This window comes from Gambusia affinis, linkage group LG14 (genome assembly GCF_019740435.1).
Source record: "Gambusia affinis linkage group LG14, SWU_Gaff_1.0, whole genome shotgun sequence".
Classification (NCBI taxonomy): Eukaryota; Metazoa; Chordata; class Actinopteri; order Cyprinodontiformes; family Poeciliidae; genus Gambusia; species Gambusia affinis.
The window spans coordinates 10,608,330-10,622,215 of record NC_057881.1 but is presented as its reverse complement, the minus strand read 5'-3'; the positions used below and the strand labels follow the sequence as shown (position 1 = coordinate 10,622,215).

The 13,886-nt window shown below is 36.6% G+C and overlaps 1 protein-coding gene across 2 annotated transcripts; it reads left to right on the top strand.

The window, feature by feature from the left end:
* Positions 1-1,855: 1,855 nt before the first annotated feature.
* Positions 1,856-13,338, top strand: slc39a4 (solute carrier family 39 member 4). 2 transcript variants are annotated; one of them, XM_044137640.1, is made up of 12 exons: positions 1,856-2,248; positions 6,205-6,522; positions 7,989-8,190; positions 8,272-8,393; positions 9,608-9,782; positions 9,888-10,060; positions 10,208-10,396; positions 11,422-11,526; positions 11,778-11,835; positions 11,930-12,082; positions 12,175-12,362; positions 12,452-13,338. In XM_044137640.1, exons 1-12 carry the CDS (start codon positions 1,991-1,993, stop codon positions 12,578-12,580), a joined length of 2,070 nt encoding a protein of 689 aa, XP_043993575.1. In that variant the 5' UTR covers positions 1,856-1,990; the 3' UTR covers positions 12,581-13,338. The 2 variants fall into 2 exon arrangements, with proteins under 2 accessions (XP_043993575.1, XP_043993576.1); XM_044137641.1 differs by lacking the exons at positions 1,856-2,248; positions 6,205-6,522; positions 7,989-8,190; positions 8,272-8,393 and adding an exon at positions 9,345-9,496.
* The last annotated feature ends 548 nt before the right edge of the window (positions 13,339-13,886 follow it).

Sequence of the window (13,886 nt, the reverse complement as noted above, 5' to 3'; positions counted from 1 at the left end):
TCAATCTGCTTTCCAAATGTAGAGCTTATCCTAGAACATGAAATAAGCTATAAGATCTGAAAAGACAAGATGCAACCAACAGACAACCTTAAGCTTAAGAATAGATAAGAAAAAAGTGAATAAGGTATCAATCTGGTAAAGGTTGCAACAGGTGAACCTGTTTCCAGAACCTCCTTATGTTCTACGCCGATTATTGAATCCCTGTCAACTACGGTTGTTTATGTAGATTACATCCACTGTAGCGATTCATCCTTCAGCGATCCAAAGGTACAGATCTCCACCCAACATAAAAGCAGATTCCACAATGCGATGTTTTAGTTCCTGAGTGGAGGTTCCTGAATGGAGAAGCACCTGAAGTCATTTTCCAAATGATTTGGGACTCCAGGAGCAGAATCACAGTGAGAGACAATATCCATAAATGAAGATGTGGACCGTTCCAGGAGTGCCAAGATATACATAGTTACTCCAAGAGCGACTCAATGACTCATCCAGGAGGTCACAAAAGAGTTATGATGCAGCAATAAGATTAGACTGACCGTGCATTAATGGGGGAGTTCAAAAGGGTAACATCTTGATGACACTCCACTCTGTAGGCCGGCCGGACAAAAGTAGAACATTTAAAAAGCTAACCCCTAATCCAAAAACATTTCTCACAATACAGTATTTGTTTTGAAACCGTTCCTTACAGTGTATCAAATACAAGGCTGCACCCACATACACAACTAAAGACAGTTTAAAGATACCTAGCAGTCATGTTTTTGGACAGGCAGAGAACCTGTAAACTCCATCGAGGTCTGGTTCTTTCAAGAAGGCAACGGCGCTACTAAGGGTGTTCACACTGCAGCCTGAAGTGACCTAATTCCTGTATCTAATCTTTTTATGACAGTCTGAACTACACAGGTCAGATTTTTTTTTCAAAATGCGACCCAGGTCACTTGGACTGCGTTCACACTGCAGCCTGAAGTGACCCAATTCCAATTTTTTTTGACATAATGCGACCTGTATCTGATCTTTTCATGACAATTTGAACAGCACAAGTCGGATTTTTTTTAAAGCGATCCATATCTGATACGTATCCTATTCAAAGGGTGCATTCATCCGAACTGAACGTCATTGATACTCAATAAATCTCACTATTCTGCGTCCTGATGCACGCGTGCGGAAAGAAAAACAACTGTGACGGATTATATAAGGATTAAGTTGTTAAAATGCTGCTCCGGTCGGACAACAACTTCAAATGTGTAAACTACGCTCCACCGTTAGCGTCCATATTACCTTCCGCAAACACTGAGAACGCTGACGCTATTGCACCCTCTACTGCGCATGCGGGACACTTTCAGGTCGTTGCCCATTCAGACTGCAGAACAGACCGCTAGCATCCATGTTTACTACCACAAACACTGAGCTGTAATTCTTCTTTTTACGGTGGTTGGCAAGACGCTGAGCACACTGTTCTACTGCGCATGCGGGATACTTTCAGGCCTAACTGCAGCACCATGCAGCCCCGCCCTGGGCAATGTTGCCTAAATGATCAAAAACTGACCAAACTACTCATATCACAAAGGTTTAGACAATAATAGCTTCTTCGAAAGGTCATTCTACCATTTTTAAAGTTTTGGTAGCAAATGTACTTTTTCGCGTATGTATAAGTAACCAATTTCCAGTCACTATTTATAAGTTGCCCTTTGTATCTATTAATGTTACGTAACATTTTTCCAGAGGTCATGCTTCGGATCATTATCACTCCATTTGTTCCATTAAAATACTAAAATGAAATTAAATATTTTTATTCCAGAAAGTTAGTGCACACCCGCAACAAGAGAGACCACATGTTGCTGAAGAGACCTTCTCTAGTCTGCAGGTGTTTTAGGCAACAGGTGCGCCAAACTCCGAGTCACGTCTCAGCCAATCAGAATCCAGAGTCCAGATCCGGTGAGAGCATGGCCGCTTTTCAGGCGTATATCTGCTGGCAGAGCCTCCGCACGGCTCAATGTGCCACCACTGCGGTAGCTTTAAACTTATATCCCAGGCTCAGGAAAGTTTTAAGATGAAGTCCATCGTCCTGCTGCTTCTTTCCCTCTCCTGCTGTCCGGGTTCGGTTGGTTCCGCTTCGGCTGTGGAGGACGCGTACGGCGCGGTCGTCAGCGTCGTGTCTCCGGGCCAGCGCTTTCTGACCGGGGAGTCCCTTCGCTCCCTCTTTAATACCCTGCAGAATCGTGTGCAGTGCGGCGAGGTGCCGTGTGGAAAGGTGAGTTTTATTGGGCCGGACCTGGCTGCCAGGTTAGGGTAGATGGAGCCGGGAGCCGAGCTGCTGCTCAGGGGGAGAGAGGTTGAGGTCCAAGAGCTACTAGTTACCCGCTCATTGCCGCAGAAATAAAAAGCATTTTCTAATTAGATGCAAAAATATTGGATGTAATATGTTGACTTGGATAACAACAAAGTGTATCTTAATAAGTAAATGCTTAAATTGTAATTGAAAGCGAAGTTAAGTTGATTAAATTCAAACTTGAAAGTAAAATTTAAACTTATTTTTTGTTTTTTCGTTTGCTTTTTTACTTTTTGTTTTTAAGAAATACTATCAAATAAAAAAACAAATTTTTAGTAATTGCCTGCTACGGACAGTTGAAGCTGTTTCGGGAAAAGCGGCAGGAGAGCCTAATCTAATCTAATCTATCCTTCTATTTTTCTTTCTCTTTTTTTGTGACAATTTTACAGACATAAAACTAAAACAAATCTAAACTTATGGGTCAAGAGGTTGTAAGAAAGTCCATATTTAAATTTATACAGATTGTATATCGACTTTATTCTGTAATCTAACATTTAAAACAGTACATTTATGAACATACAAGTTTTATAAAAATGGAATATATATGAACATGTTTATATTAAACCAATTTAAAATGTAGAACAGGATTATTGTAACGCGGTAGAGGAATTAGGTGTCCAACAGTGGAGAAATGAAAATAAAAAGTACAAATTTAATGATACTGATGTTTATATATATATATATATATATATATATATATATATATATATATATATATATATATATATATATATATGATGTGTGTGTACATCTTTAACTGATTTTTAAATAATTCCAGATTGTCCTGACAATAAAAAAAATTTAATAAAAACCCATTTTATTTATTTAACTCAAACCAGAACTTATGTGCATAGAGAATTAAAATTTAAATTAAGAGAATAAACGGTGATTTTAAATGTTTAAGCCTCAGACACCCTGGTTGCTGTTTTATTATTACCCTGCAGCTCTGGCGTCGGTGCGGCTTCATTTCCTTCAGGGTCCCTTAGTTATTCTAGAAAAAAAATCTATTAAACTGTGCAGCATTTTTTAAAATGTTTTAGTAATTTTGCTGTGTTTGCATACAATATCTGCATAAAAGCTCCAACAAAATAACAGTGATATAATATATTTAGTTTTTTGTTTCGTCATTATGTTACTAATTATGTGTTCTCCTTTAATTTCTTTTCATTTGAAAGGATAAAAAGATGTGGACATTGTCATTAAATTAACTAATTAAAGTGGAAAAGATCTACCTTCGTTCACATCAGTTAAAATGCAAAAACTTTCTTGTTTCCAAAAAATATATATATTAATAATTCTTTAAAACATTCTTGAATTTAACCAGAAAATTATCACATTTTAAACGGGTATGTTTAAGCAATATGCTTTTTCTTATCATGTTGATTTTACAGCTCCAGACAAATTTTAATTAGCAGTAGCAATGGGCATAATAACATTAAAAATGCAATTGACAGAAAATATATTATTTTTATTTAGCTCTTCTTGTATTTATATCATAAATATGCTTTATAATGATATTTTCATTTAGTTTGATTTTTGAAGAGCGTCTCATGACCCCACAATTGTTGATTTGTGACCACCGGATGGGTCCCGACCCCATCTTTGGGAACCACAGTTATCAATAAATGCATTGATTAATGAAAGCTGTTTTTATCGAAAGTAAAAATTCATAATCTTTTGTCTGTAAACAGGGGAATTCATTGTATCAGTAAAATTGTAACATAAATAACAAAAAAGTAAAATCAAAAAGGGGAATGCGATACGTATGGAGCAACATTCTCCAATAAATGTAATGAAATCCATAAATCTTGCACCCAGACTAATGTGTAATGTTTCCCGGCTCTTGGAGAAAAGACACAGTCCTGAATAGTTCTGTTGTTTTTCATTAAAGCGAATTATATTTGTAAAACCAATTGTTAAATTAAGATTTTAAATTTGTTAAAGAAAAACATGCATTGGGTTTTTATTAACAGAACCAAACCTTTTCTCTCTAAAACAAAACAAAAGAAGCAGCTGCATGGCTCAGATTAGCAGAGTTGGATTTGAATAAGAAATAAGAAAACACATTTAATCTCTCATAAAATTCACAACTTACCAGAAATTAGTTAAGCTGCAGCACTAATTCAACAACACTTTGAAATCTATGCTATTGTTTTACGTGACCATTTTTAAATAAAGGCACTCAACTCAGACGTGTCTCTCTTAATCACAATGATCTTTTGTTAGAGCAAACATTTTAAGTGCGCTTATTTCTCTAAACCAAAATAACTCTGCATTTTAACTGTCAAGCACGGCAGTGGAGGGGTCATGACTTGGGCTTGTTCTATTACCTCAGGACCCAAGTGACCTCAGCCTCCTTGCAAATATTTGAAGAACTCAAAAAAAAAAAAAAAGAATTGAGGCGTTGTAATATTCCAGTCAAAGTCCAGACCTCAAACTGGAAAGCAGGTTCCTGGCCTCAATAAACTTAAGTTACGTTGTAACTTGTAGGTCACAATGCCTCCGCAAAGATCGGAGGTGCTGATAAACTCGCAGTAAAAGGCAATTATTTCAAGCTACTGCTGCTGAAGTTTAGATTCTGGTTTCACATTTTTTAGATGATTACAAAGTGTAACAACATGGCTTAGGTCAGAAATGTAACATTTGCACCCAGGAAAGCATTCCTGTTATTATTGCTAATGTTTGGCTTTTACCTAGAAAGTTAAATATTTGTAGTTTTTATACTTTTCATTAAGTGTTGAATCTATTAAATTACTTCCACATTGGCTGCAGAAATGTAATAAAAACATATAAAGTTACACAGTATTTTTTTAACCCTTGTATCTGGATGTTTTTGAGACTGAAGAATGAAACTTAATCTATGTTCTTTTAAAACCTACTGACTAATATTAACACAGCTTCAATGCAAAATGTATTACTGAAATTTTAAAAAACATTCTCTGCTTATAAGAGTTCTTAATCTAACATTTCATAGAAACTTGTTAAGTTATCAGAAGAATAATAAACCTTTTTGTTTCATCATTGAGGCTGAATTGCTCTCCTTTCTTCATATTATACTATTCCACCTGTTTAATGCGATAAACTGCTATAATATCTGATTGAGATAAAATACTTTATCAGTGGGAACAGAGTCCTTGAACTTCTTCGATGGCAGCTGTAACATGCATCAATGTGCAGCATGAAACTGTGAAATATCTCTTGTGTGACTGCAATGGGACAAAAAGGAATAATTACTTATGCAAAACATAACTTTGTATTTATGGCTTTAATAACAACTAAAAATTCAAGTAATATTTTTCTGTATTTGTTGAAAGTTTCTGTCCAGATCCTACATCATTTAACAGCCCCCAATAGTGGCTTAATATTGACTCGAAATGCAAGTCTAACTTACAACATAAAATATATAACCATCATCGTCAGTTTAAAGGATTAGGTCGCCCAAATTGTAGCCTGTAATGAATGTTACTCGTCGCATCGTTTACTGCTGCTCACATCTCAACAGACCTGAGTGAAATTCAGTTTCTGATGCTTGAACTTCTACTAATTTCTACTAAAGAAAAGATGTACGCTAGAAAAATGTCAGGATGAACCAAATTTTGAAGACGCACCTTGAAGATTTTTATATTAAAAGAATTGCGAGAATTCACAATAATGCAATTTTGTCACATAAATCACATGAAATCCCGATATTAATAGAAATCACATTGATGCTTTTGGCTAGAGGGTGGGAAAACCTTAAAACATTTACTGTAAATGAATGCAAGGCACCACAGGTTGTTGTTTAATCTGTTGCACTATTGAAAACCTCTGACTAAAAAAGCTGAACTGATCTCTGTGTGTGTGTTTTTCTTTGTCTCTTTCATTGTTTGAATACTCAGTGTGACCTGGCAGGTTCTGTTCATCAACTCATCGGGAATCACTCTGTCCATGGGAGGGAAGAAAACGGAAACGTTGAGGAAAACGTAACGGTCAGCGTGTCTCAGTTCCCGGCTCTCGCTGCAGGCAGCGTCCTGTACCTCTCCTCGCCGGGCTCGGTCTGTACGGCCGTGGGTCAGGGGAAGTGGGCAGAGGAGACGGACCGCTTCCTGCACAAACACACACACTCTGACTACCGCTCACACACTCACATCGGTGTTGTTGGACTTGAGGGTGTGATTCAGGACCTGCAAAACCACTATGAGCCATCAAATAATAAGGTAAAACCCTTAGATGCTCGTCTTTTGGTGCATAAAAATACAAGAAAATCATTAAGTTACGATGCTAAAATACCAAAAGTTTATGTTTAAAATTAGTCTCTAAATTAGACAATTTGGCTTGTTGTTGCAGTATAAGGTTTAATGAGCTTGAAGAGTAGACTCTTATTTCAAGTTTAATTATTATAAGTTCGGAAACTACTGCCCTGAATAAACAAAATAAATCCATAAGCAATTTGAGAAGCTTGCGTAACAGTCTTTAACATTTTTCAGCTTTTATTGTACATCGAAGGTATCAATAAGTAATTTAAGAAATATTTTATTAGTTAATAGCACCGGCTGACAAGTCAAAGTTTCACAGTGCATGTTTGTCAAAGTCTGTTCTCCTGAAACCATGCACCTCCCGGGTTAGAGGTCAGATCCCAGCTAAGATCTGGTAAAAACCGCCACATTCCAGCTTCAGTCGTACAAAATGCAGCAATTCCAGTTTCATTATATATTTTAGAATTTCATGAGGAAGTTTAATATTTTTGTTTCTCATCTTGGATAGTGAATATGTTTTAACAAACTGCATACTTCTTTCTTTTTTCAGCTTGTTTTTGCTGCAGAATGCTAAGCTGTTAGCGCTGTTCAACACAAACAGTGTTGGGTAGTAACTAGTTATATAAATATATACATTTTACTACGCTGCACTTTTTATTTTTACTTGAGTAATTTTATTATGAAGTATTTCTACTCTTAGTTGAGTAAAATTTCTGGATTCTCATTTTTTAACCAAAACTTCAAAAGACAAAAACACCTGCAGTTTTTGTTTGTTTAATATATTTTATTTTTATTGAAAGAGATTGATTTGGATTTTTTTTTGTCTGATTTTGTCATTTTAGTCTTTTAAATACAAAAATTTCCACTTTGTGTTTTGTTCTGTCTGATTATGTAATTTTTAAATATTAAACGATTCATTTGATCTGTTACTCAGTACTTGAATAAACTTTTTAATCAAATACTTTTATACTTAAGTAATTTCTTGGACCTTTACTTGAGCTAAAATATGTTTAATTAGTGCTACGTTTACTTGAGTAGCGTCTCCAGTTTGTACATTTTTCTGCATTTTTTTCAAGCCAGAAATGATAAATAAAATTATTTTGTATATTAATCCAGAAGTTGCTTTAATATGAAGCAAAACAGAAACCAGCAGATCAGCCAGCAGTAACATTAAAGTAAACTAAGTGACATTCTCCCTCCTTAAGCTGCTGTTTGTGTCATACTTGTTCAATAACTTCAAATTTGAAACGAGGATAAGTCTCTAAACATTCAGTGAGTCGTGTGGATTTTTTATTTTTTTTAATCAACTAAACTTACAGGAAGCTTGGAGACAAATGTTTTATTTATTGTGGATTCTTGCCTTTATGTCCTCAGAGCTGTGTAGCAAATGTTTTATTTATTGTGGACTCTTGCCTTTATGTCCTCAGAGCTGTGTAGCGGCCAGCAGCATCATGGTGGAAGTGGACCCGTTGTTTCCAGACCAGAAACAGGAAGTGGGCGCGGTGTTGGGGCGTGTCCTGTACTATGCCCTGGTTGGTTACTGCTTCACTGGTCAGTCCCTGCCTGAAGAGAACTTCTTCCTGGATTACATCATGACCCGACTTGGTTCAGAAAATTTCACTGTTCATGGTAAATAATCCGACAGTCCGGTCCATACTAAACTAAGGAGAAATAGTTCACCTCTAGATATTTGTGCTTTGTTTTCTGCAGATTTGGAGGCTCTCATGACGAACCTGAACATTGGTTCAGAGGACGACCATGACCATAACGAAGATGCCGATCATCATCGAAGGAAGCAGAGCGGACGTGAAAGTAACAACAGCTGGCAGCATGTAAGTACCTGTACGACATGCATGATGAAACCTAAATCAATAACAATATACAGGTCTGGAAAAAATGAAGAGCCCGCTGCACTGAACCCCATTGAAAACCTCCTGGTTATTCCACCAAATATTGATCTCTGAACTCTTCCTGAGTTAAAACATTAGTATTGTTGTTTCCTAATGAATATTTACTGGTTTTATTTGCATTATTTGAGGTCTGAAAGAAGCGCTGCATCTTTTTCATTATTTTGAGCATTTCTCTTCTTCTTCAAATAAATACTAAACATTTTGCTTGGAATTTCAGAGACTTGTTGTCAGTAGTTCATACGATAATAGAACAATGTTCATTTTACTCAAACACAAACCTATGAAGAGTCAAATCAGAGAAACTGATCATTTTCCAGAGCTGTATATTGCTATAAACGCATGATCAATGTCAATAGATAATCGTCTCATAGAATATTTAATAATTTCGCTGAACTCCGATCTAGTACCGCACGGCATTCTGGGGGATTTAGAGGAAAGGCTTTAGCTGCTCAACCTCACAGCCAGCTAAGTAAGGTTGGATGGAATTTACTAACCGACTCTTTGGTTACCTAGCAACAGCCTGCTAAGTAACTTGTGGTTACCTAGCAACGACTTGTTGAGTAACTGGCGCAGCCTCATAACTGCTTAAAAATTTTAAAAAAACGGTGTGGAGTAAAAACTGGATAAAACAGAAAAGGTCTCACCACCAGATTGGCAGCATTTCAGATATTTAAAACAAAATAACTAATCAGTAATTATTGATATTGACTGATATGAAATGCTTATGATACGTTTTTCAGCCCTAAATTGGTCCAACATAATCTGCTGTGAAAAAAATATCTACTTCTACCCTGTTAGAGGTATCTTTTGGGGTTTTTTCACAAATAAATGTTCAAAATCACTTGAAACTTAAAAATGTTTGTTGATAATTTCAGATAAAATTCTAAACAAACAAGAAATTCAAAAGGGGACAAACACTTTTCCCACTGATTAGTCTAATGCCAAAAAATAGTTTTCAGAAGAATGTTATTTTTGTTCATGCAGCTGTTTAACTGATGAATTCAAATCATCCACTTTTCTCATTAGTAAGCACACACTGCATAATAAGCTATGGTGTTCGGGAAGAAAAACGGCATTATATTGCAAATAATGTTTAAAAATATGCCATTTCAATAAATTTGTTCTTTTTTTTTCAGCACTGTTTCACAGCTGACGAACTGATCCAGATCTACAAACTTACGGAGGAAAGTTCTGGCATGGGTCGATCTGGCGTTGCAAAGCTCAGTCCTGCTCTGGTCCAGCAGATCCTGAGTGGAACGTGCACCAACGTGCCAGAACCAGTGACCCCCGAGGGACTCTCCACCACTGACAGTGAGCGTGACACAATGGCTGCTGCTTTGATTGGGTTGCACTTTATGAGACTTGGATATGTTATTTTAACTGATTCACAAACCTGACCTTTTCTATCTCCTGCAGAATACATTTATGCAACCGTTGCCAATGTAATCATAACCCTCGTTGCCATGCTTGGCATCGTGATGCTGCTGTGTACATCATGTACCAACCTTTTCCAGATGTGTGTCCAGTTCTGCATCAGCATGGCTGTCGGTGCTCTGACTGGAGACGCCCTGCTGCACCTCATACCAATGGTGGGTGAAGAAAAAATTAATTATACAAAGTACATTTGTTCTGTAATTGTTGATTGTGTTGGATAAATTATGCCTTCTCCATTATCAATAAGAATAAAAAAAGCATTAACGTGTCTAAATTTGACCTTCCTTTTGCTGTGCTTTCAGATTCTTGGTATACACGTTCACGCAGAGGACAGTAGTGACGCTCATCGGCATTCAAACGACGATCACGTAGAAACCCCAGACTACACGTACAAAATGCTGACGGTGGTTGGAGGGGTCTATGTATTTTACCTGATGGAAACCATCTTCTCAATGGTCACGAATGAAAATGGACACCATCATGATAAGGGGGTAAGTGGAGACACTGACCCTGAAAATATAACTTTCATATTAGTATAAAAAAGCAATTTTTGTGTCTTCAGGTCAGAGATAAAAGTCACTAATTGACATTAAATCAGACTAAACATTCTGTAGGTTTTAGGCTAGTTCAACATTATTTCTTTGCATTAAAAGCCAAAAAATTGAAATATATTTTTAGAAATTCAAAAGTGTATATACACTGAGACCATTTAGCTTTTAAGGCTGTGAACTTCTGATTGGCTTTGGAGGGATTTGGAGAAAAACAGTGAAGATTTTGGGCCTGAAAACACCAACCAAACCGTGAGGGACAGGAGAGGCAGCATCGCTTTTCAGAAAGAGGAACTGGTGCACTTCACAAAATACATAGCATCATACATAACAAACATTATGGTTAGAAAATGGAGGAAACAAATTAAATCAGCAGCAGAATGTAAAGGTTGGAGCAGAGATGGGTTTTCTTAATGGACAATTCCTCCAATCATATAATTTAAATATAAAACGACTTTAGGACAACAGTCAATATTGTGGAGACACCATAATAAAGCCCTGATTTTACTTCTATAGAAAATTCACCTGCAACGCTGAACAGTTGTATATGTGAGGCAGAACACAAACTGGACGAAATGAGCCAGAATTTCAGAAAACTATTATAAGACACTTGTTGAACGATAGCAGAAACATTTAAGTCACACAGTTTAAAGGACAACCTACCAATTTCTGCAGACCGCAGGGTGTAAACTCCTAAAATTAAAAGAAAATAGAAATAATAATAAAGGAGATAGAAATAATCCTAACTGATCAAAAATAGAAAAAACTTTAGCATGATTTTTACTGCTGAAAGTGAGGGTGAGGAACAGCTTTTTTTTTTTTTTTGTCATTTGCTAGAACTATTAAGAAGCAACTAATAAAAAGAAATAATTGGAACAATTTACTTTCTGTTTAGCCTTTCTGTAGATTGCCATCGGATCAATATTTATTTCTATCCTAAATTTCAAAATGTTTTGCACGTCTTGTAGGACGAATCAAACCCTCACCACTGCGATCATGTTGGGGTTTTGGAGATGTATCAACAGGAAAAGAAACAAAAAGAGAAGTTTCACTCTGCATCCAAGGCAGATCTGGTGAGTAAATGACTCAAATTAATGACATTTAAACATTTTAAGACTATTGTCTGATTGAAATGGATGTTATAGAAGTTGAATTAACCTTCACAAAAAAAAAAAAACCAAATACATCACATACTTGTCTTGTAGTAAATGGCTTCTTTTCTAGATAAAGTGGGTAGAAATGAATTCACCATCCTGTAGTTTTACTTTTAAGACAACCTGATTGAATTGTTTGAATCACATTAAAGGTAATGCAAACATTTCAGATTGATGATGAAGACAAAGAAGAAAGGTCTGATTCAGAGCAGAAAAAGCAGAGAAGAGGTGAGTGAAACATCCCCCAACAAAGAAAAGTGAGTTCATGGAATCGGGATAATCACCATGTTTATTGCACAAACTATAATCTTTCGTATTACAGAAAAGCGCCTGCTGCCTTACATGATAACCATTGGTGACGGGATACACAACTTTGCAGACGGATTAGCGATAGGCGCGGCTTTCTCCATGTCATGGAAGTCCGGTCTGGCCACATCAGTGGCGGTGCTCTGCCATGAACTCCCTCATGAACTCGGTGAGCTGCGTCACTCTGAACATCTGAGTTTATCCTATTTGGGGTTTTTCAGCTAACGACGTAACATTATTGTGTTGCTGTTATTTCTGCAGGGGTTTTTGCCATCCTGCTCCACAGCGGCTTGTCTGTCCAAAAGGCGCTGCTTTTAAACGTAGGCAGCGCCTTGACCTCTTTTATAGGCCTGTATATCTCTCTGTCTGTAGCCACTGACCTTGCTACCCAGCAGTGGATCGGTGCAGTGGCTGCAGGGCTCTTTCTCTATATTGGACTGGCTGATATGGTGAGTGCTGCTACTTGATTACCATTGAATAAAAACAAAAATCCTGCAGAAGCACATTAAAAACAGTCTTTCCTTTCTGTTACTCCCAGCTCCCGACGTTGGTCCATGTCAGCAGCAAGAGGCCGTGGCAGAAGTTTCTGCTGCAGAACGCCGGCATTCTCACCGGCTGGATTATGCTGCTGCTGCTGTCACTTTACGAGGACAAGATTAGTTTTTAATAGTTTTAATTCTATTAAACCAACCTTTCCTGATGGCTCATCTTTTCTCTGGAAACATTGTAAAGACTTTAGGTGAAAAAAAATCTAAATTAATATTTGAGTATTTCCTCAAAGTTGTCTAAATGTAAACTTAAAGCACCCCCAGAAAGTCTTGTCCCTGAGTTAGTTTAGCTCTTTACATCCTTTACTGTAGTCCTTTTGGTACTCTGGATCCTCTGCATATCTTGTCCTACGACTGTAATGGTATTTTGGATCTTGAATGCATCATAACCTCTGATTGCACATGCAGAGACATGCACACAGAACTCTGTAAAGTAATGCCACTGTGTAAACTGAGCTGCTCGCTCTGTTGAAACCTCCCTCACATGCAACATCATGCAATCTGATAAAATACAGATAAGAGTTTTTTATTCAGTATAACACTGAAACTGATTATGGAGGTGCAGAAACCTCCCTTATTTATAGGAGGATTCCACACATTGCAAGGAAATAAAAAAGCGTAGCCATGATGCACATGTTGTGTCAAAAAAGAGCTAAATAATGATGTGCTTCAAATGAAATGAGGTTTTATAAATTTAAAACTTGGAGATCATACACAGGGAAGTTCCAATATGGAGTAAATAAAAACTTGAATCCAAATACCAGATGAAAGGTTGTATGACCAGGTGAACACTCCATTAAAAGTACCAGCAACATGGAACTGACTTTGAAGATGTTTTTTTCAGAGTTTTTATAAAATAAAATGTTATTGAACTCTATGACCGAATACGATTTAAGCTCATTTTTAAAACACAAAATGTTTAAATGAATATAAATGTGCCTTTTGATGTCGTTTTTTTTTTTTTTTGGTTTTTTTTGGGGGGAGGGGGTTTTGTCTTTGCTGCTTAATTTATGTTTATGTAACTTTTCAGTGGCACATTTACTTGCACTTTTCTTTGCTAGATGGCTGTTCACAAAGACACTGACTTTGCTTTGGATTTTCTGTTTTATTGTTTCTGTAACTTTTTTTTTTTTTTTTTTTTTACATAAATAAGTTCATTATTTTTATGAGTGAATGATGAACATATATATGTTTAATGGTAGAATGGCGTATCTTTTTGTATACTGTTTTCTTTGTAATGAACAGAAGTACCACTGGTGCTACACGAATAAACTGATCTGAATTGATGCATGGCTCCATCACTGGAACAATGTATTTGTACACATTAAAAATCGTCTTTCCTTTCTGTTAAAAACAGAAAACTCATTCCTAGCATGTCTCTATGATTCAGGGTATTTTGTTGATTAAAATGTAGGTTTCCATGCT